Raw genomic sequence first — 21,136 nt, forward strand, 5'->3', positions numbered from 1 at the left:
CAAGAAAGCAACAACCAGCTTCAGAAAACAACCTCTGGTGTCCAGTGGGTTTTGCTTAACCAGCATGCTTCCCTGTCAGTGAGAAATAAAAATATCTAGCACTCCCCTCCTCTCCCTCAAACTGAGAGCATTATCCAAGGGCAACTTAGGATCTCAGACATTGTTAAAATAAAAACAATTCTTTAAACTATTTTATTATTGTTACTTCAACTTCAGGCATGATTTTGAGTATCTGTTCCTTCAGCTAAGGGCATGGACACTTGGGAGGAAAGAGACAGAAAACTGTAGCAGGTCTGAAATTAAAAACAGTAAGAAGAGTATCTGTTAAAATGAGTGAGTCAATGGGTATTGTTCACAGTGGTTTTTTTGACACCTGTGACTGCAATATCTTTATGTAACTTTTTTTTATATACTATGCTAAGCTGAAACTACTTAATTGAGCTCCTGCAAGTCACACTGTAAGCCTGAAGAAAACTTCTTTTAAAAATGCCTGTATCCCCTTCATTCTCAGTGTCCCAACACTCAGCCGTAGGAGCTCTAGAACTACAGTCTATCCATCGCCATGCCTTGCAGAGGTATTACAGATGCTAAAATTGTAATTTGTCTTTGCCAATGGACAAAAACTCCACAAAACATTTCCCTTGCTCAAGTGTGAATTCATACAGAGGAGTGTATTGTCATTATACACCCACTTAGGCATATACTGGAGGATGAATTTTAGGAGCCTAAAATCTCCAATTGCTAGTATGGGAAAACCAACATCTCATAAGGATGAACCATGGCACCTACATTAGATGCCTAAAGATTAGATTAATATAAATAAACCAGCTGAACTACGCACACCTTCCAAGGTCCAAGATGCTTGCATGGTACCCACTCTACATTGGGACTCTAGCCTCCAGGCACCACTGGATTACAGTGATAACCAAAAAGCCTGCAACTATAAGAAATACACTTATAGATGAGGAAATGCATAAAAATCTGGAGGCACAGCAGGTTTATAATTAAGAAGTCTAACAGTAACGCAAGCCACATGCTGGTTTTATTTTAAATGGAAATTACTAAATTATTATGTTAATGCCCCTTGATCTGCCTGTGTTTCCCTGTTTTATTATAATATGTACCCTAAAGAATATTAGCATCAAATCAGAATGGCATTTAGAGCTCTTGGCACAAGTTTGAGACGATCTCCTGTGACAGATTCACAGAAAAGCAGCATCATGCAGCACTCGGACAGAAATCACCAATAAGACTGTGAAGGTGAAGTTTCTTCTATTTCTCATATGTCACTTAGTAACTTAGTAACTTAGCTGGAAGTGCTCCGTCCCACGTATGAATTTTTCTAAACCTCAAATACCCTCCCAGGGAAGGACTTCTCACCTCTTGCATTCCAATACTCTGACAAAAAAATGCTTCTGCACTGTGTTCTGCAAGGATTGACACTTATACATCATTACTACCACACACAAAATATGCATACAGCATAGTAAAGCACCTGCTGTATTATTGTCTTTGAAGTGGATGAACTGGCAGTTGTCTTGTGCAGCTACCCTTATCATTTAACTCAACGAGCAAGAAGCAAAAACCTCTGGACTCACTTGGTGCCCTGAATGCAAACTACAAACAGAATGTAACTCTGTAAGATTAAATATACAGGCTGCTAAATATTCATTAAATTATCTGACAGTTACATTTAAAAAAACCAGCCAAACAACAACATACAATAAACCCCACCGAAACCACATCCTCCCCAAACAGGGGCAATACTCTACATATCCTGCAAACATTTACTACTTTGAACAACTTAGTTTCAGCTGGATCTTGAGCAAACAGAAGTCTGACAAGCAGTTCAGTGTCCCTGCTGCAGAAAACAGATACAGTGAAGATCTCTTAACAGAATCTTATTAAGAAAGAGGAATTCTTAAAGTAAAGAATAGAATTAGAAATTGTATGATTGGATTCACTGATTTTGTCATATTCCTGCTGGAAAACATGTAAGAATTAAATAAAGCTGAATTTGTTCTCCTATGAACAAAAATGCTGTAAAAATCCTCAAAAGGTCAATTCTGCAGTAAACAGTGAACTACGAACTAAAGATATTCAGCACTGTAGTAATTCTCTCCACCTATGCAGGACTGACTACTACTCTGAGTAATTGTACACTGTACCTGCAGTCTAACATCTATTTTTGCAAGAAAAGAAATGTCACAGTAAGCATACAGCTTCAGACACTTCCTGCAATACTAATAAGAATACATTATCATAGCCTGCACAGTACAGCATCTACTTAAAACGAGAAAAAAACAAAGTAAAACAAAAACAAAACCAAAACAGATCTAAATATTATGTTCTTGTCTATATTAAACACCTGGGAAATTTTGCTGTTTAGGCTACTACTACTGCTTTTAGATTGTGTAGAAGCATTTGCATCTAGCTGTACTTTTACAGTCATAAAACCAAGCCATTGATTGTTATAAATCATTTTACTCATCACTCATATTAATACAACAACTGATCTACTTAAAGTGTGTATAAATACATGAAGAAGCGTTTGGGAGATGACTATTTTAGATTAAAGTCTCTTGCTTCAGCTTTCCATGCAGATAATGCACAGTCCCCAAACTGTACCAGCCTGCAGGCAATACTGATCAAGCAGTATGCTCCGGGCGACATCATGCCTTGGTCTCTCCAATTCCACCCTTACTTTTTAATGTCCTGTGTCAGTAAATGCATAGTAATGGCAGAACAAGGTCTACCCCCCATTTAGGATTCAAAATCAAACCAAAATAACCGGGAACTTGAAAGAACTATCTCAAGGTAGAGTGAGGACCATCCAGCTATCTGCAACACATGCTTTTCCCAAGGCACTACAGAGTCTACATCCTCAACTCTTTAGTTGCTAGGAGATGCTTCAGATTGATTTTAGCACCTGATGAAACAGAAACAAATAAGATTCCTTCACTAAAGAATGTTAACAAGAGGAAAGAACATGGGGAGAGAAGAGACAGGTTAACACCAACAGGATCACATGCTGTATCCCAAAGGTTAATGAAGGAGAGACATGAAGGAGAGACAGCTATTTTAAGTACCTAAATAAAATAATGTTTTGGTGGATTATTTCATTGTAACACTATTTGAAAATGGGATGAGACTACAGAGTGTGTTCTGTAGGATAGCTCAGGAAAGACACGGTGAGTAAGAATTACAGGAACACATCTGACCACTGGATTGTGGCAAAGGCAGAAAATGGAATGATGGCTGACACTGCCTATGGGCTGAAAAGAAAAGGAGCACAAGTTAAGATGATGATGCAAGGGATGGAAAGCTGTGAGAATGGTACATCTAAAATTTAGCAGCTACGTTTTATCTGTCTGGAAGCTTCAAAACAGAAGCCAGGAATGATAAACAGAAGGTTGTAACACTTAATAGAGACAATAAGGTGAAAGTTGGAATTTTTATCCTTGTGAACAGATAATATGAATAGGATAGTCACATAAATAGAAAAAAGGAAATAGAAATAGAATAGAAAATAGCATGTTTGAGAAGACAGTTTGGATACTGAAAAGACACACAGAGTGTGTTGAAAGGTGTTTTAGGATATGGCCCAAACAGGAAGACATGTTCACCTGCAAGAGAGCAAAGGGATGAAGAAAATTGAGTGAAAAACCCCATATTAAATTATAGTCGCTTGTGATTAATCCATTTGATATAACAGTCTTCAGGATAGCTGTGAAAGATGAAGTATGAGATACAGGGAAAAGACACATGTCCAAAGAGAAGAAGCAGGTGCTATCTGATGAAATGACACCACTCCTCAGGACGGAATCAACAGGAAAAGGAGAGAAGGGGAAGACAGCCCTGCACCCTTCCCTTTAGAGACAGAGTAGAAGGAGGCAGTCACACACCGCAAAATTAAGAGGCTAGTTTGGTACAAGAAGGAATACAGAAATCTACCAATACACTTCTCAGCTAGATGCTCCATCTGGCTTGCGCAATCAAGGACTTAACTGCTTTCATTACAGGTGCTAACTCGATTAGAATCAGCTCTGGTATCTGTATGCAGCACTTTACTATGTCACACTGACATCCCATGTTTTAAAGAATAAGGTGAGGAGGTAAGCAAAGAATCAAGAAAAAACCAGTATCGCTAACCCCAGTTAAGAGGACACAGCGAGGAGAGAGGACAAGCTTAACAAATCACATAAAATACAGCTAAGCAGCAAGAAAAGATGAACACCAAATACGGGTCTAATGACCTTGTATGGAAGGAGAAATCGGAAACCCTAGTAAAAACTGCTCCACTGAATTGCAGGGTGCAGACGCAGATGGGAGGAGAAAATAAGAAAACAGTTAGTGTGGAGACCCTGAACTTGGAGGTGAGACAATAAAGACAACAGGAATAGCAGGTGCTTAGACAAATGAAGTCTACAGTCAGCCATTTCTGGACAATGACGAAAGCAGAGCTTGCTTGTTACTTGTATGGGGAATGAAGGAGGAAGAAAGGACTAAGAAATGAATAAAGATTGACAGGCATGAGAGTAACAGCATCTTAGGATTCCCTTACAGCCAAGTAAGGCAAGAACACAAACCCAGCCACAAAACTCTTTCAGAATCAGGAGAGTGGGTGGAAATGAATAAATGCGCAAGGATCCCAGCAAGGCATTCTAGAAGGGTTTTATGAAATTGCTCCTGTGATAAATGTACTAGGAAAAGTAAAGAACAGCATACTGAACAGTTTATTTGCATCTTTTGAAGGAAAAAGGAGCTCTGGGAGATCACTGCATTGACTTTGGATTTTGGCAAGCAAAAAAAAAGATTATAATACCCAAGAACAGCTATCAGGAAATAATGCATTCTATTAATGAAAAATTAAAATTCCATTACTGAAGAAGTATCACCACTCAGAGAACGCTACCATTGTAAACCCCTATCAGGACACACAAGTTTTGAAAACTTGTGCCTACAGGGCTGTATAATTTAGACCTAGAGCAACTAGGTTAAGCACATCTAACTATTTAGAATGAATATTTTTTCAACAAGCACAGATCCTAAGACTATCCTAAGAAATGTTTCCTTGCATGTTACACATAATCCAAATCACTATTTGAAAAAGTAAATCCCAAAATGTTGGATGTGTCTGTGCGGGATCATGATCAAACCTTAAGCAGCAAATTAACACAGTGAAGAAAATTATCAAATCAGGCTGTGAGGGTACAAATACACATGATGATAGTAGGCATAAAGATACTCACTGAATCCTCGTCTTGGATCATCTGAACTAAATTATCAAGTACTGGAGTGAGATTTCTGAGGGAAGAAAAGTTAGGAAGACGATGAAATCAGCAGCTTCTCCTCATCCATTCGCTTCTTATTTATAAGAAAGAAAAGCCTTACTTGGATTTCATGTTGTTAAAGTTTTTGCCTAACGCCAAGTGTCTTATCGACCGGTTTTTACTAAGCCAGACTACAAGGGTTGAGAGGTCAGATTCTAGGCCTGTAAAGAATCAAATTAGATTAAGAATTAAAACACATTTTCACAAAAGACCCAGCCAGGGTCCAATTATTAACGCTATACTCATTCAAGTAACTGTATCAGTGTACTAATTTCTAAGAGCTCTAGAAAAATTTCCATTCTTCTGTTTTTAAATCTTCTCTTTTTTGCCTGTATTTTTCTATGAGAAAAATGTTTTCTCTAAAAAGAGCCCTTTAAATCTCCATCCTAATCAGCCACTGAAGGCACCTCTCTGAAACACAGAAGAGAAACACAGTCCTTTATCTGTCGTCCAACCACCCAAGGGTAGCTCCTCCTATTGCCAGGCAGAGTTTAACGTTCCTCTGAGAGATTTTGAGATCATGCTAACTGCTATTTAGTCTTAGTAGAGCTGTGCACCAACAAGGTCTCAAAGCCTTCAAGTGCAAAAAGGCCAACATAACAGGCTACGAATAAAATTACCTGAAAAACGAGCCAAATTTTATTCTAATCCTGAGTAAGAAAAATAACTTGCTGTAGTATTGTATTCCCAAACTAGCAGTGTATTTGAAGCATCCACTGGTTAGATTACAATGACTTAGGATCCAGATCCGCAGGATAATTTACATGTCAAATATCTATTTTTATTTATAACAATCAATCTGTTTACATAATTGGGCTGAGCCAGTAGCTCCCAAAGCTTTCCACTTGCCGATCCACCCCACCTTTCTTGGGCATTCAGTTGTACTGGGAATCTCTTTCTGAAATACTTGTGCCTGTGGCTGTCAGAGGTGCAAACACAGCTGGTGAATTCTTGCATTCCATGCATCTACAATTTGAGTTTGCAAGATGAAAAGCCAGCTGTTATTCCCAGCTAGGATGCACAGAGCCTCCAAAGCAGGAATAGTCCAAGACTTTTCCAAAGATTCAAACAGGCCTTCTCTGACCTGAAGATGGTTGACTGTTTGCTCCAAATTTGCCTCTCTTGTTTATTCAGTATCACAACCTCAGCTTCATTCTGTATCTGGTCTTTCCCTTTCTTCTTTCAGTACGCCTTCATTTCTCATTTAGCTTCTCATCCTCTCGTACCTAAACCCACTTTCCTTTAGACCTAATATGATGCTTGCTGCCATCAATTTATTTTGCTGTGTTACATCTATCTCAAACAACATAAACTTCTGAGGGTGCATTTAGTCCGTAAACATTTCTTATATACTTTATAGCAATAAGAATTTTCGGTCTGAGACACTTCCATAACCAATATGGCCAATAATCATAAAGCAAGAGTGACCATCCTTGATTACCCTGTGAGCTGAAAGAAAAAGTGTTTCTCAGATTCTGGACTTGCGTGACCCTCCATTCCTGTTCTGTGTACTTACCATTGTCTGAAATATCTAGGCTGGTGATATTGTGTATTTCTGCTATGCATCCTTCCAAGACTTGTGCACCTCCCGATCTTAACTAGAGACAAAATATCATCCATTTTTGCAAACTAGTTATGGTTTCAAGATAACACAGAAAACAGCGGTAGGAGCTTTGTGAATACAGAAGGCACTACCAGTGGCAAAAACAAAAGCAACAGAAGAAGTTATAGACATCAACGTGACAGCCAATGCACGCATTTCTACTGTTCTCATCCTTCCCTCTCGCTATTTGCGTATAAATGAGAAAAGGGATTTTCTTTCCTTTCTGCTGAAACTACTGCTCAGCAGTTACATCAGGGAAAGATTTAAATGGTGCAGACACAACGAATCCTTTAGCACTTGTGCCACGCATTGGCTGCAGGACTTTGGTGTGGGTTCTCCACATGAAAGGGCCGGGGCATTTCCAACACCCAGTGAGGGGGAAAAAAAAAAATTAGCCCAGCCTATAAGCATGCGACACTGTCACCCTTGAATCCCACTACCATCAAGATTTAGAGTGAGAACCTTCTTTCAGCAAATTAAAAATAAAAAAATTGTTTCCCTGTCACTAAAAAGCAAATTTAAATAACCCAATTGTAAAATGGCCACAAAGGCCCATAAACAAGAGAAACCAGTAATTTACCTTATTCTTAATTTTAAAATAGGCATAAAAGAAAACAAGCAACAGTAACAAAAATGCCTCGCTGGAAGATATCAATTACAATATTATTAATCTGAAATATTAAATTAATATTAAAAAATGACAAGACTTAACAAAAACCAATTAAATAGCCTAGGAGAAAACATTAAGAATCAAAGTTATTAAAACTTACACACTTAGTTACTAATGCTACTGAATTAAACAACGCAATATTTTTTTTTCCAAAGAAGCAAAAGCATTTTCTTATTTCTTGCAGCTATGCAAACTCTATAAAGTACATTTCACTTTATGAACATCCCCCAGAAAAAGGCTTAAGCAAAAGAGGGGAGAAGTTCTACAAAAATTCTTTTTTGCATTTTCCATTTTCACTTTCCTTCCTTCAGAAAAAACAGAAAGCTTTTTCAAACATGAAACAGCCTTTTCACCTCCTGTGCATAAAAAAATGAGTAATATTTTACTTAGTTGACTGACTTGGCTAAATATCCTGAATCAACCTGCTGATATTTCTCTGAATAGTCTCTTTTGTCCATGCTATAATTAAGGAACCAGAAATGCCTTCAGAAGTATTTTTCAACAAAGACTTGATTTGGCACTTTTTAGAAAGTTTGAGATATGTGATTGGTTAACAAGCAGCTCAACAGCTTGGCCTCAGCATTTATAGAACAGTGGTGGTCAAAGACAACATCTAAATCATAAGTCACATCTGGAAGTGTAAGAGATACAGAACGTAAGGCACCTTTCCTCTTCTGCATACAACAAAGCCTGCCTATCCTTCACCCTGTCCTCTCAGGAAGTGGTCAGATTGAAGTCTGTATCTGGGCCAGAAGTGGTACAATTTAAATTCAACTTTGTCTTTGTAAGAACATTTGTAGTATTTGCTGCATGAATACAAAAATATTTCAGTTTTGCTCTGTGCTGTTCTCTCAGCATGGCCCACCATAAGACAACCATTTTACACAGTGTCACATCTATTACTGCAAAATCTATGGAACTGGCAGATTATATGCGGTCTTGGATTGTTTGTTGGTATGGTAAAAGTTCTATACGCTAAAATTATACTCACAATAGAATCCAAATGCTTATGCTATATATTCTTTGAGGATTGAAGTAGACAATTTTTCAGGAGCAGCTTTCAATCTTGTACCGATAATTCTATATTCAAAATTGTAAATGCACGAACATTTCATGTGCACAAATGGTGCTATCTATTTAATATGAGGGTGATAACAACTGTACTTTTAGGATCAAAATTTGTTGCAACTGTATTAAAATTATATATATATAAAAAGCAGAGATTAATTGAAGGGCTATTCGTCAACATGGACTGTGATACTGAAAAAAAAGAGCCCTCTACAATATCTCCTGCATGCCATACTTCTGAGACTACAAAAACAAGCTTTTATTCAGAAAATGAAGAACAACCCTACAATAATTAAAAATGCCAAGCGTGTGCAAAGCTATAAGGTACCAATATGGGAAGGGCAAACAAAGCTGCTTACTGATTTAATAATTAAGGTAAAGCATGGAGGGTACTTACACAGTGACCAAGCTAAGGGAAGCAGAAGGGAAAAGAGTGAAATACATCAGTGCTGAGCAGGTAGGGAAAACAAAAGTAATTTTCATAGTAAAAATAATAATTAAAAAAAAAAAAACCAAGAAAACAAGCAATATAAAATGATTAAGCTTGGAGTTAATATACCAGAAAATTATGGGAGCAAATGAAAAGTGGTGGGAGAGGGAAGGAACAGAGAGATTTATCCTTCCATAATTGAGTACAGCTTGCCTGATGTAGGAAAGAGGAGGGCAAAGCTGAAGCATCAGCTTAATAGCCTCCTAACAGCATGTGCTTGCAGGAACTGGGAGTAGTGCAGGTCACCAGCTCCTAGCTTCCCATGGCTCTGTTTCTGGGTGCAGATTACCCTACCCAGCTTACAGAGGGTCAGGGAGAGGTGGAGCAGGACCCCATGGTGCTGGGCCTCCCAGCTCCTGGCACATCAAATCCCCTGTTGGTGGAAGCATAACTTCTTCTTTCCAAAGCACATGAGAATGAAAAAAGCTCAGTGATATGAGAAAATGTTAAGGGAAGGATCTAAGGAAGTGCTGTCAGTTTGGAGGGACCAGCTACGGGAATGCAACACCATGAGGTGGGCGCAAGCCCTTCCTTTCTGTTATGCGAGTTGGCTGTAACACTTGTGCTTTGGTGTCCAATACTGCTAATCGCCCCTCAAAGGGCTCCTCCATACCCCATCTTGGGGTTATTTAATGAAAGGTTTACATTTTCACTCATGTCAGCCCTCGTTGATTTACATGCTAATTTATACTCTCATTACTTATGTTTGTGGTTTATTGATTTATTCTTTTAAGGTTATGATTACAGGAATTCATTTTTGTTACTTTAATTACTCCTCCCTTTTCGTTCCTCCCTCTGAAAGAAAAATTATCATCTGTCTGATCTCTCTACTCAGAAGTCAGAAGCATGTGTACTTGACTTGAAAGCTTTTCTATTTGGAATTTACATGTAATACTCTTCAAAGTAATGCCATTTTTTAAGAAGTATAAAATATCAAAACAAACTATGAAATGCATTCACAATGATTTGGTTTTTGCTGCATAAGTAAATCTGTGCACATTCCAAAAGCAATCGACCATGAACCTAAGACAAGGATTACTGCACCTCAACACGTTAATCAAATTGCATGTTTTCTACTTAAAGGGAAACTTGCATCTGAAAGGCACTTCCAGAACAGTTAATACTCAGGTGATGGACTTGGAAAGATGTGCCCAACAAGTGAGAGGATTTCTTTGCAGCTTAGAAAGGAAAGGGTGGCCACTCAGCTACAGAAGGCCTGAGCCAAAGCTGGTTCTTGTTGTTTTTGGCAAAAGTCCACACAGTTCTCTGTGTAACTTTGCTTCACTGGCTCCCCAGGGTCTTGATCAATCTTTTGCCATAAGTTGGAGCTACGCAAGTGCCATCTTGCAACACCACAGACAATCCTGAGAAACAAAGTGCACAGCAAAGCACAGAGAAGCAAGAGGGAACAAGATAAAGCAAATCAAGCAGCCACAGTTGGTTTTATTTATTCTTGAGATATTTGCAGCCATTTGCATAGTGCCTCTTAAGTTAATGGCATGCTTCAATCAACTTTTACCAAAGTCCCCTATTGGCCTGAATTGATTAATTGATTAGGAAAGTGGAATTTCTCCCAAGGTTAAAAAGCAAACCTGCAGAAGAAGAATCATGTCTCTGGTTCTGAAGGAAGATAATCAAACCACAGACATGCCTTCAGGGCATGCAGCTTCCTGTGACCCACTCAAATTTGGGCACCTTGGAAAGTCCTGCTGCAGGGTCCTGTGTAATCACAGCACCAGAGAGCAGAAGCTGCCAAGCAGCAAACAGAGCACTGGCTCAGTATCTAGAACAGCTACACTGCAAGGAAGGTTTTTGCAGTCAGGCGCTGCAGGTGCTTTGAACCTCTGTGCTCATTATTTAGGATGATGCTATAGCACACAGCAGCTGATTTTTACCATAACTGCTTCTCTGAGTTCTACCTTTCCCACAACTTTTGACTACAGAGGAAGAATATCTCGCCCAGTGAATTTAATGGGAACTCCAATTCCACATCACTGCATCTTTTGAACACATCCTGATAAATATTCCTTACCTCACAGCTACTGAGATCTAAAGACACCTCCTTCAGATTGTGATTGCAAGCCAGGCCTAATAAAAGCGCTCTGAAAAAGATCAATTTTAGAACCATTTAAAAAAAAAAAAAAAAAGGCGGCAGCTTTTCATCATCATCATAATTATCTAAGTGATCACAAGTTAATACACCTATAATGCGAAGAACCATTTCAAAACAAACCATACCAGCTTAGCAGTTATTTCTTAAATGGCAACGGCAGCACAAACCTGCCACACTTAGAACACTCCAGCAGCTTCAAAAACTGCAGGGATGCAAGGCTAATAAAGAAACAGTAAAGCTAATGCTACAGCAACATTTAATAATATTCATCAGACATGAATTTTCTTCAACATTTGCTTTCAAAGAGCATAAAATAATTACAAAATGAGTGTTCTGTTGTACGACCGTACTAACTCTCTGATTTTCCAAAAATTCAGGGAAAAAAATGCAGGTTTTAATATATGCAAGATGCAGAGCAGCCAGCCATTTCAGCCCGGCACAGTGCCTGTAACACTCAAATGCTGGATTGTGTTCAAGTATCACATAATTCTCCACTTCTGCAACCCAATAAATATTTACAGATTTCAAAATTATGTTCCCAGACAATGGTATCCTTTGCCTTTAGGCAGAATGGCAAAGTGTAGTGACAACTGATTATGATTTTCATAAATCCACCTTTAAAGCCTTACAGAAGTTTGTTTCCACATATAAAAGTTAGTGTTAGTATCACATCTGTATTAATATTCTCAAATCAGAAAGCACAACAGTACGTGTCTTAACGAAGGAGGAAACACAGCCTGTGTGCATACCTTCCAGTGTCTTTAGAATAGATGCCGCTTTGAATTAGTAATTGAACAGAGAAACAGAAGGACTTCCTCCCCGAACTTTGTTTCGGCCAAAAGCAAGCAAACAGAAGCCAAACTACTGAGGCATGGAGAAAAAACCCAATCCATTTTGCTGAGCCATTTGCCTATAGACTTGCTATCCGAGAGGTAGGTAAAAGCCACATTTAGAATACGTGCACCCTGGGAAGGTTTTTCATTTAAACCTATTTATATCTGCCCTGCAGGTATAAATGTTACTCAGACCTTGGCTGTTAACAAAGGCAAATATCTTGTGCTTACTTACTTCTTAAGCATTAATATGCAGACTTTGAAAAAAAATGTGAAAGCTCTGTAACAGTTTTTACAAATTTTTAGACGATTCTTTTCTGTATTTCCCTCCCAAACATACTTTCAATTCAAAGTTCATCTGGCTGATGATAACTTTGCAGGGAACTTCCTAAATATTTTGAGGCAACCTCAAAAATACAGTGCAACCATAAAGAAATGTAGATTAAAAAAAGAGACACAGTGCTGCTTCAAATATAGAACTCTCTTCACAGGAAGAAAAAATAGGTTGGTTTTCTTCCTAACCTCTTTCCTATAAACTTATCCTAAGAAAATCTCATAATTTCTCAATTCTTTGTCACGAAAAATCATCAGCATTGAAAGGCATTGAAGGCAGACATATTATAATTATACTTAGCCACTATGTTTAAATCACACACATGGCAATACATGGAAAGGTCTTGTCAACTGTGGTACATGCAGAATGCAAGAAATGGCCTTGAAATTAGCATTTGCATGAGAAGCATATCAGAAACTTGTCTTGTTATAGCACCGACAGATCAAAATACAACTTTTGGCAATGTCTGTAAATGAACAAAAATGCCAACATACACTTAAACAAGGCAAAGAGTATAAACTGCTTCACTCAGTTTAAAAAAAAATAAAGAAAAAAAAAAAAAGAGCAAGCTGTGATGGAACATTAACTATGTACAAGGACTAAAAGCACCCTTTCGCTACCGACTATGTGGCATCCTCCCAGTACAGCTTTATTAGTAAACCTCTTCCCTGAAAGGCTTGACTTTATTAATAGGTCCATCACTGTACAAGCAAGTTCACCTCCTTTCCTGAGCGGTGATTAACCAATATCTTTAAACTCACTGAGTTAGCATACGCCATTACACATATCACAACTCTTGATCTAAAGGAAGTTGATAAGAAAGAAATTAAATAGCAATTAACCAAAGGAATTTAGGACTCAGGGTGTCAGGTACCTGCATTTTACCTATATATTTTTCTGTAGGCAGGCTTGGTCTTGAATCACACATCTAACTGTGACCTTTTGTGACCAAAAGCTTTTTGACATGCACTGATCAAAGATGCCAGAGAAGTACTCTTACCGTACACTACGTCATTTTTTTTTTCCCCTCCTAGAAATCATCCCTCGTGCTACTGCAATCTTCGCAATGACAAATAAGTCTGTCTGAAAAAAGGTGTTTCCATCTTCTTGTCTTTAACAAATCCTCTGATCTTGATTGTTCTCTAGAAGTTTTGTAATTTCTTACAGTTAAGACCAAAAGACTAAGCAGTTGCCCCAGGATACAGCACATCCTCAGTCCTTTTAAGACGAGATTATGCTTTTCAAGTGCATTGTTAAAGCCATACAGGGTTTGAGAGGGAAAGCAAGGTGTACCGCAGACCATAGTTCTCTGCGGTGTTGTGAAGTACACTCAGCTCAGACTGAAAAAAAAAAAACTCAGAGAAAAAAGCACGTGAAGGAAACTACCAAAAACAATATTAAGAAGTCTGTCCTACCTCCTAGGCAGAGGTGAACACTGCCATCAGAACAAAACAGAAGAAACCCATGCCAGAATGCTATCCAGCTGAGACTTTGGACAGATACTCCTTTCTGGAGCTCTCTGTGCTGGCAAAAGAGGTTACTACTCTCAGCTCATCCTATGCTGCCCATCACTGCCTCTTCCACCAACACCAGTCACTCAAGTAACTTGCTCTAACCCAGTTCAGTCAAATTGTGCCAGATTAGCTTAAATATTATCAACAGAGCAGGCTTTTGCTAATACAGACCACTTTGGCTGAAAAGGACTAGGAATTTCTTGTTTGCTGCATGGCTGCCAGATCAAGGGGTCACAAATATTTGGGATAAATTTACATAATAACATCTTCCATGAGTACAGACAATTGTAAACCACTCACCTGCCAAAACTCCTCACACTCCCGGAGATACTCAACATGTCAAGGAGAAGAGCTAAATATGAACCTTACAGTTCGGGACTTCTCACCTTTCCTAATCAGTGTAGATATATTCAGTGTCTCACAGCATTCTTTTTTTCTTGTAACACTGATAAGATTGTCTTGTGTATTAGTCACATATATCCTCCATTCTTCTTGCTTCGTTAAACATAGCTCCCTGCTGCCCTGCACCACAGCCCTAATCAATAGCCCTAAATTAATCAGAATCAACCAATACGTTTCTCAATAATCACCTTCTGTTTGAAAACACACCAGTACCATACCTTCCTAATCTTAGCAAAGTCTAAGCAAGCAAGACAGCAACCAAGAGCACACACAGAAGAGTGAAAGATCAGAGCTAAAATGGTAGGCTGCCGCAGTTGAATATTGATTTCAATCCAGTGCATCTCACTTAAGCATCATATTGTTCTGGCCTCTCCAATGGAAAATTGTATTAAGAAAAAAATATCCCAAAATAATGTACACTACTTCTTCCTGTGCGGCACTTACCACTTTTCTGTCCCTTAGCTTCCCCCAGTAGCACTCACATCCCACATCTCTGATTTTACTACAGACTCCCATTCATTAGCTACTCCCTTGCTGAGCTACTGTCCACTTCTCTTCCCTGTTTTCCCCCAGGAGACAGGGTCCCAACCACACAAGTATACATGCGCGCACACATACATCTACATCTGAGTCCAGATTGGGATTTTGAAGGTGTGTTCCCCAAAATGGTTAGTGAACACGTCTGGGCACCTACTACACGTAGCATTATGCATGTTTTTAGCAAGTTGACACTCTGGAAGGAGCCCTTTCTTTAATTAACCCAATAAACACAAGGTTTCTGCCAGAATCACAGAACGACCTATCTAGATTAGACCTATCTATCTAGATCTATCTTGACTTTAAAACACACCTTTAAATTTTACGTCTGGAAGGTTCAACACAGTTCAAAACCGCTCACGCCATAGGAAGGGTGACACAGTGCTACACAATCTCCCTCAGCCTGCATTAGGCTGTAAGAGGAATTTTCTCTCCAGTGTTGGGTGGGCAACGGAAGTGCCCAATTCACATCATCAGAACCTGCTAGCCACAGGGTGGGTGACTTATAACAGAGAGATGTGTTGCACTTCGCATTCCTAGGAGTTGCTGCCATCATTTCTCCCCATAAAAGGAGGGCATAGCTCCATGCAACAGGCCTCTCCTCCCAAGCACTGCAACAGGTTCAGTTTCACAATGGCTGTTGCAACACCGCAGCCTCAAAGGAATGGCGCTCGCACAAGTACATAATCCCATTTTACTGTGAAGCAAACAGTTTTGTTCGTAAGTCACAAAGTAAAAACTTGATCACAAAAAAATGTTGATGGAAGCTAAACAGCCATGACATTCCCCCAGAACAAAATATGATTAATAGACCCAACTGTGAGATGGAAACATTTCTTGAATGTGTGATCATTATGAAACTCACTCTTGCAATATCAATAATGTACAGTGGAAAAAAAAAAAAAGCAACACCCTTTTCTCTTCATTTTTAATATGAGGCACTCACATAATAACAATGCAAACTAGGTTTCAGGCAACAGGAGAAAATGAAATTAAATTCTTACTTTAGAGGCTCAGGAGGGAGTTTAGTTCCCGAAAGATTAATCTGCATCAAAGCAAGTGAGCTGCTGAAAAACTGTTTGAAGGAGGGAGGAACTTCTTTTCCTTTTCTGTAAGTAAACAAATTTATTAAGAAGTAGCATCTAGACACTCCTCATTCCAACAAATAGTGAATGCAAACATCAGAATTGTAATGATCTTTTACATGTTTAATTTGCTCTACCGTCAAGAGCTCTGTAATCAGTGGCTCTCAATTAGCTTAGAAATAGAATGTCATCAAAATGTTGATTCAACAACCAATCCTCAGCATTGCACTGCTGCACAGAAGACATTACTATCTAACTTCTGTTTGATGAACTACAAAGAATGATCATTTAGGTCTGGTTAATGGCAAACATATCTTATGAGTAGGAGATCAAACAGGACATTACAAAAACCCTGAAATTGCCTTTTCACCACTAGAATAATTACTCATTGCTGGAGTAGTTTACCCCCGATTAGGTATTATCTCTGATATGGACCCAAGACACTGATTTGTAGAAAAGGGAAGCTATTGTTAATATTTCCTACACTGCAAGTATTCTACAAAGTCAATGTTCAGTCTCAAAGACTTTCAAAGGGACTTCCTCCCAGAAAAGGACAAAAAAAGAAAAAAAAAAAGCATTTCTAATCATCATGAAATCATGAAAAAAAACAAACTTTAAAAACCAAGTTTAAAGAGGAGTCAAGTCAGTCAGACTTCAAAGCCTGATGCTATGCCTCTTAGAGACAAAAGATATATATGGACTTTCCACTGCATCAGTATCACAAAAAAATGTATTAGACGAGGTAGCTTATTTTACAGCCATCTAGCAAAGAGCAGAGAGGGAAAGAAAATATTTTGCTTGGAATAAATAATACTTACTTCATAAAGAACTAAGACTTTTAAGACTTTTATAAAGTCCTAGATTTATTCTTAAAAAGAAAGGCGCAACATGAGAGCAAGAAATTATAAACCAAAATATTTTAGGAGTTGAGAGTAATTACATTAAAGCTGTACCTGTGAGAAAAAAGAGTCCTAGAGAGGCTAAGGACAGCTAGATGCTGAAGACACCCACGAAGGAGGGCTCCACACACCTGGTTTAAAACAAAGACGACGGATTTTACTTTATATTAACCTAGAATAGCACCTAGGGATAGAAGGTGGGGAATGTTTCCTTGGTATTTGAATCCCGATAAAAAACATCTTTACCATATCCAGTGCACACTCTGTGTTGGATAAATCCAGGTGAACAAGGGCATTTGGCTGGGCCAAAAAATTGTACAGGCTCTATAATTAATGGAGAAAAAAGAAGAGTTATCCATGTTAGTTTTGATATTATGACACTGATTACTGGACTGCTACTTCTCATTACATTTTAGACTTTTATTATGAAGTCTCACTACAAGAGTTATGTCTGAAACTTCACCTAATCAACACAACCTGTTTTACTTTTGAAGGCTATCATTTTTTAAAAGGGGGAAAAAACGGTGCTCAGACGCCATCTACCAAACATTACTCTTTGCAATTCACTTTCACAGCAAATGATAATTAATTTAGTTAGAAATACATTGGAATGTCACTCAGGTTGCTGTTACATGTCAGAAAGGCTAATTGGTTTGTAAGTTTAAGTCAGCCCCTTTAAGCATGAGGGAAGCAACTAATTTGCATCTAAAGCCCATGGTTGTTTCTTAATACCAGCAGTGCATTAAAGGTTTAAGGGAGAATACAGAACTGGTAACAAGATTTAAATATTGATGGTTTCAGTAATGCATAGGATATGTCATGCAAATGTTAGCATATGTGAAACTTCTTACTATACGCTGTTTACTTTGGGCTATTTTTAGTCTCAGAGAACAACAAAAATAAAAATATGACCTAATTCACAGAAATGTGGAGCGCTCAAGTCCACATGAAATCCAGCCAATCAGAGCATGTTCGACATTTCTAAAATAGATTCATCTTTCTAAAAATTAGGTCATTTCGACCATATATCTACAGTGCAAGAAAGGTCCCTGCTTTAAAAATCCCTGTGTTTTCCTGGGGTTTATTTTAAATGCTAAATAACAAGATTTCCTTACTCCTGTTGGAAAATTGTTCCACAGATTAAGAGATCGCAGTATTAATAATCCTTTTCTTTGAAGCTTCTCTCTCACTCTGACAGGCTAGGAAAAGCCCCACTTTTTGTATTTATGTCCCTTAAAATATTGTAGGTGGACATCAGATTTAAGCAATGCCTACTGAAGTTGTATATTTTATTTTACTTTCTGTTTTTACATTATTTGCTGAGTTATTCTCTCTTTAAGAGTAATTCATCATGTGTCTTTATTTACATTTAACTATTTGTTTGCTCCCTTTTAAATCCTGTTGCCCTACTGAAACTTTCACCTCTTATGTCTGAAAAGGCTAGTTCTTTGTATGTGCTGATGAATCTGAAGCTAGTAAGGACTGTGAAAAAGTAACACAGTCATGTCTGACTGCACTTTAAATAAGATTAAGTGACTGCAGTGTTGCATATTTTAGATGCTCAATACTTAAAGAATTCAAAACCTGACACTTATACACACACTACGTTTGATGTAAGAGAAAAACACAGATGTAACAGTCAAAAATTGAATGCATACAAATTGAGAACTAAGTGGATTTTGTTAGGGAGAAAATAGAGCTGTACCTCTATAGCAATTTATAAACTGAACAAAGGAATTTCAAAAATAATTACTTTCTTCAAAGAATCACAAACTTCAGCAGGATGTGTCAAGGAGGTGCACAGATTTATTTATACAAACAAACACTGAAAAGAAGAAATTAATTAAGTCTTTCCAAGTCAAAAGAAATCAACGGTTTTCAACCTTCCATTTAAAAATTTGTAATACAGTTCTCACCAAAAAGATGAGGTTTTTTATTTGTGTTTTGGTCACTTTCAAAAAGAACTCAGGGAGCTTGGTAAGTCCACTGAACTGTACTGAAATAAAGGCAAAAAAGGATCTAAACAGAGTGGCTTTGCCATTCTCTTAACGATAAATTAAAACATTCATTCATTAACTCACAAATGAGGAGAAAGTGCTTACTGAGAGATCATCACCGCGTAGTGCATTCCCTGAGAGGTCAAGATAGACAAGCGTGTTTGCAATCAGCGAGTTGGCACTCAGTGACTGGGAAAGGCTATTCACCCCTGCCAAAAAAAAACAAACCACCAAGTACTCAGCTTAGCCAATTTTATACAAAACTAGCCCCGACCCTGCAAGCACACAATTTCAGTGAACATACATAACTGTTTAACAACCTCCTGTTACCATCACTGTACTGAAGCATGAAGGTAGATCACCAGGCAGGTATGAGACTCTCTCCTACCACAGCATGCCTGGTTTTGCCTGAACCACACTCCATCAGCTGCCCTGATGCAGCTACAGTGGGCTCTAAGTCCTGGATCCAGGGAAGAAGTCTTTTTGCAAACTCTGCAATGGCTTTAACAGTGCAATCCCGTTTTGAAACAGATTTTTAAAACAGAGTTTACTCCATAATGTTAAGTCAGTCTCTTCTTGCAAACAAATCTTTAGATAAAAAGTATATGTGGAAGTAGAAGAAAGTATTTGTAGAAGACCAAGTACATTAATAATTATAATTGCCAGAACTTCAAAAACAACTGACGAGACCTAGAAACTAAAAATATTTCAATTACAGATTTGCCTGTAATTTCAGGAAAAGAGTTAATTAATATATGAAGATATGCATAAAGACTCTCAGTTCTTCAGCAGAACAAATACATGTTTTTCACATTAAAATTAAAGAGCTCATGTTGGGAACAAACCAGTCAGAGGACTGGAGGAAGGCAAATGTCACCCCTATCTACAAGAAGGGCTCGAGGGAGGATCCGGGTAACTATAGGCCCATCAGCCTTACTTCAATCCCTGGGAAAGTTATGGAACTAATCCTCCTGGGGGCCATCACAAGTCAAATGAAGCACGTGATTGGGAAAAGCCAACATGGCTTCACTAAAGGCAGATCATGCTTGACAAACCTGGTGGCCTTCTATGACAAAGTGACTTGCCTGGTTGACATGGGGCGGGCAGTGGACATTGTCTACCTGGACTTCTCCAAGGCCTTTGATACGGTCCCCCACTGCCCCCTCCTGGAGAAATTGATGCATTATGGTCTAGACAAGTGGTCTGTGCAGTGAGTGGGTGGGGAACTGGCTGACAGGCCATACCCAAAGGGTGGTGGTAAATAGCTCTTCCTCAAACTGGCAACCTGTCACTAGTGGAGTCCCCCAGGGATCAATATTGGGCCCAATGTTATTCAATATCTTTATAAGAGATCTGGATAACGGCATCAAGTGTAGCCTGATGAAGTTTGCAGATGACACCAAGTTGAGTGGGGAAGTAGACACTCCAGAAGGGAGAGCTGCTCTGCAGGGAGATCTGGATAGGCTGGAAGAGTGGGCCAGCAAGAACCTTATGAAATTCAACGAGGACAAGTGTAAGGTCATGCACCTGGGAAAACATAGTCCGGGAGTGCAGCACAGACTGGGATCCACCTGGCTGGAGAGCAGCTCTGTGGAAAGGGACCTGGGGGTACTGGTGGACAGAAAGCTCAACATGAGCGAACAGTGTGCTGCTGCGGCCAAGAAGGCCAACAGGATGCTGGGTGGCATCAAAAAGGGCATCGCCAGCAGAGATAAAGAAGTCATTATCCCGCTCTACTCAGCGCTTGTCAGGCCACACCTGGAGTACTGTGTACAGTTCTGGTCCCCGCTCTACAAAAAGGATGTAGACAGGCTGGAAGGGGTCCAGAGAAGGGCCACCAAGATGATCAAAGGACTGGGAAGCTGCCATATAAGGATAGGCTGGAAGAACTGGGTTTGTTCAGCCTTGAGAAAAGGAGGCTTAGAGGGGATCTCATCACCATGTACCAGTACTTAAGGGGCAGCTACAAAGAAGATGGAGACTCCCTTTTTACATGGAGTCACATGGAGAGGACAAGGGGGAATGGACACAAATTGCTCTTGGGAAGATTCTGATTGGACATGAGAGGGAAATTTTTCACATTGAGGACAGTCACCCGTTGGAATAATCTCCCCAGGGAAGTGGTTGACTCGGCCACGTTGGACACCTTCAAGAGTCATCTGGACAGGGTGCTGGGCCATCTTGTTTAGACTCTGCTCTTCCCAGAAAGGTTGGACTAGATGATTCCTGATTCTGTGATTGTGTGATTCTTCCTCTAA

At 38.9% G+C, this 21,136-nt stretch overlaps 1 protein-coding gene across 4 annotated transcripts in view; it reads right to left on the reverse strand.

Moving 5' to 3' along the window:
* Window positions 1-21,136, reverse strand: part of CARMIL1 (capping protein regulator and myosin 1 linker 1) — a 200,993-nt gene that overhangs the window by 67,138 nt on the left and 112,719 nt on the right. For all 4 annotated transcript variants that reach the window (XM_075084539.1, XM_075084538.1, XM_075084537.1 and 1 more), the window contains exons 13-20: window positions 18,984-19,087; window positions 17,128-17,205; window positions 16,936-17,012; window positions 15,902-16,006; window positions 11,197-11,266; window positions 6,850-6,931; window positions 5,395-5,494; window positions 5,253-5,307 (exon numbers count right to left, since the gene is read on the reverse strand). In XM_075084539.1, the coding sequence (XP_074940640.1) occupies window positions 5,253-5,307; window positions 5,395-5,494; window positions 6,850-6,931; window positions 11,197-11,266; window positions 15,902-16,006; window positions 16,936-17,012; window positions 17,128-17,205; window positions 18,984-19,087 (671 nt within the window). The remainder of the gene's footprint in view (window positions 1-5,252; window positions 5,308-5,394; window positions 5,495-6,849; window positions 6,932-11,196; window positions 11,267-15,901; window positions 16,007-16,935; window positions 17,013-17,127; window positions 17,206-18,983; window positions 19,088-21,136) is intronic.

The sequence above is a fragment of the Phalacrocorax aristotelis genome, chromosome 2 (assembly GCF_949628215.1).
Source record: "Phalacrocorax aristotelis chromosome 2, bGulAri2.1, whole genome shotgun sequence".
NCBI classification, from domain to species: domain Eukaryota; kingdom Metazoa; phylum Chordata; class Aves; order Suliformes; family Phalacrocoracidae; genus Phalacrocorax; species Phalacrocorax aristotelis.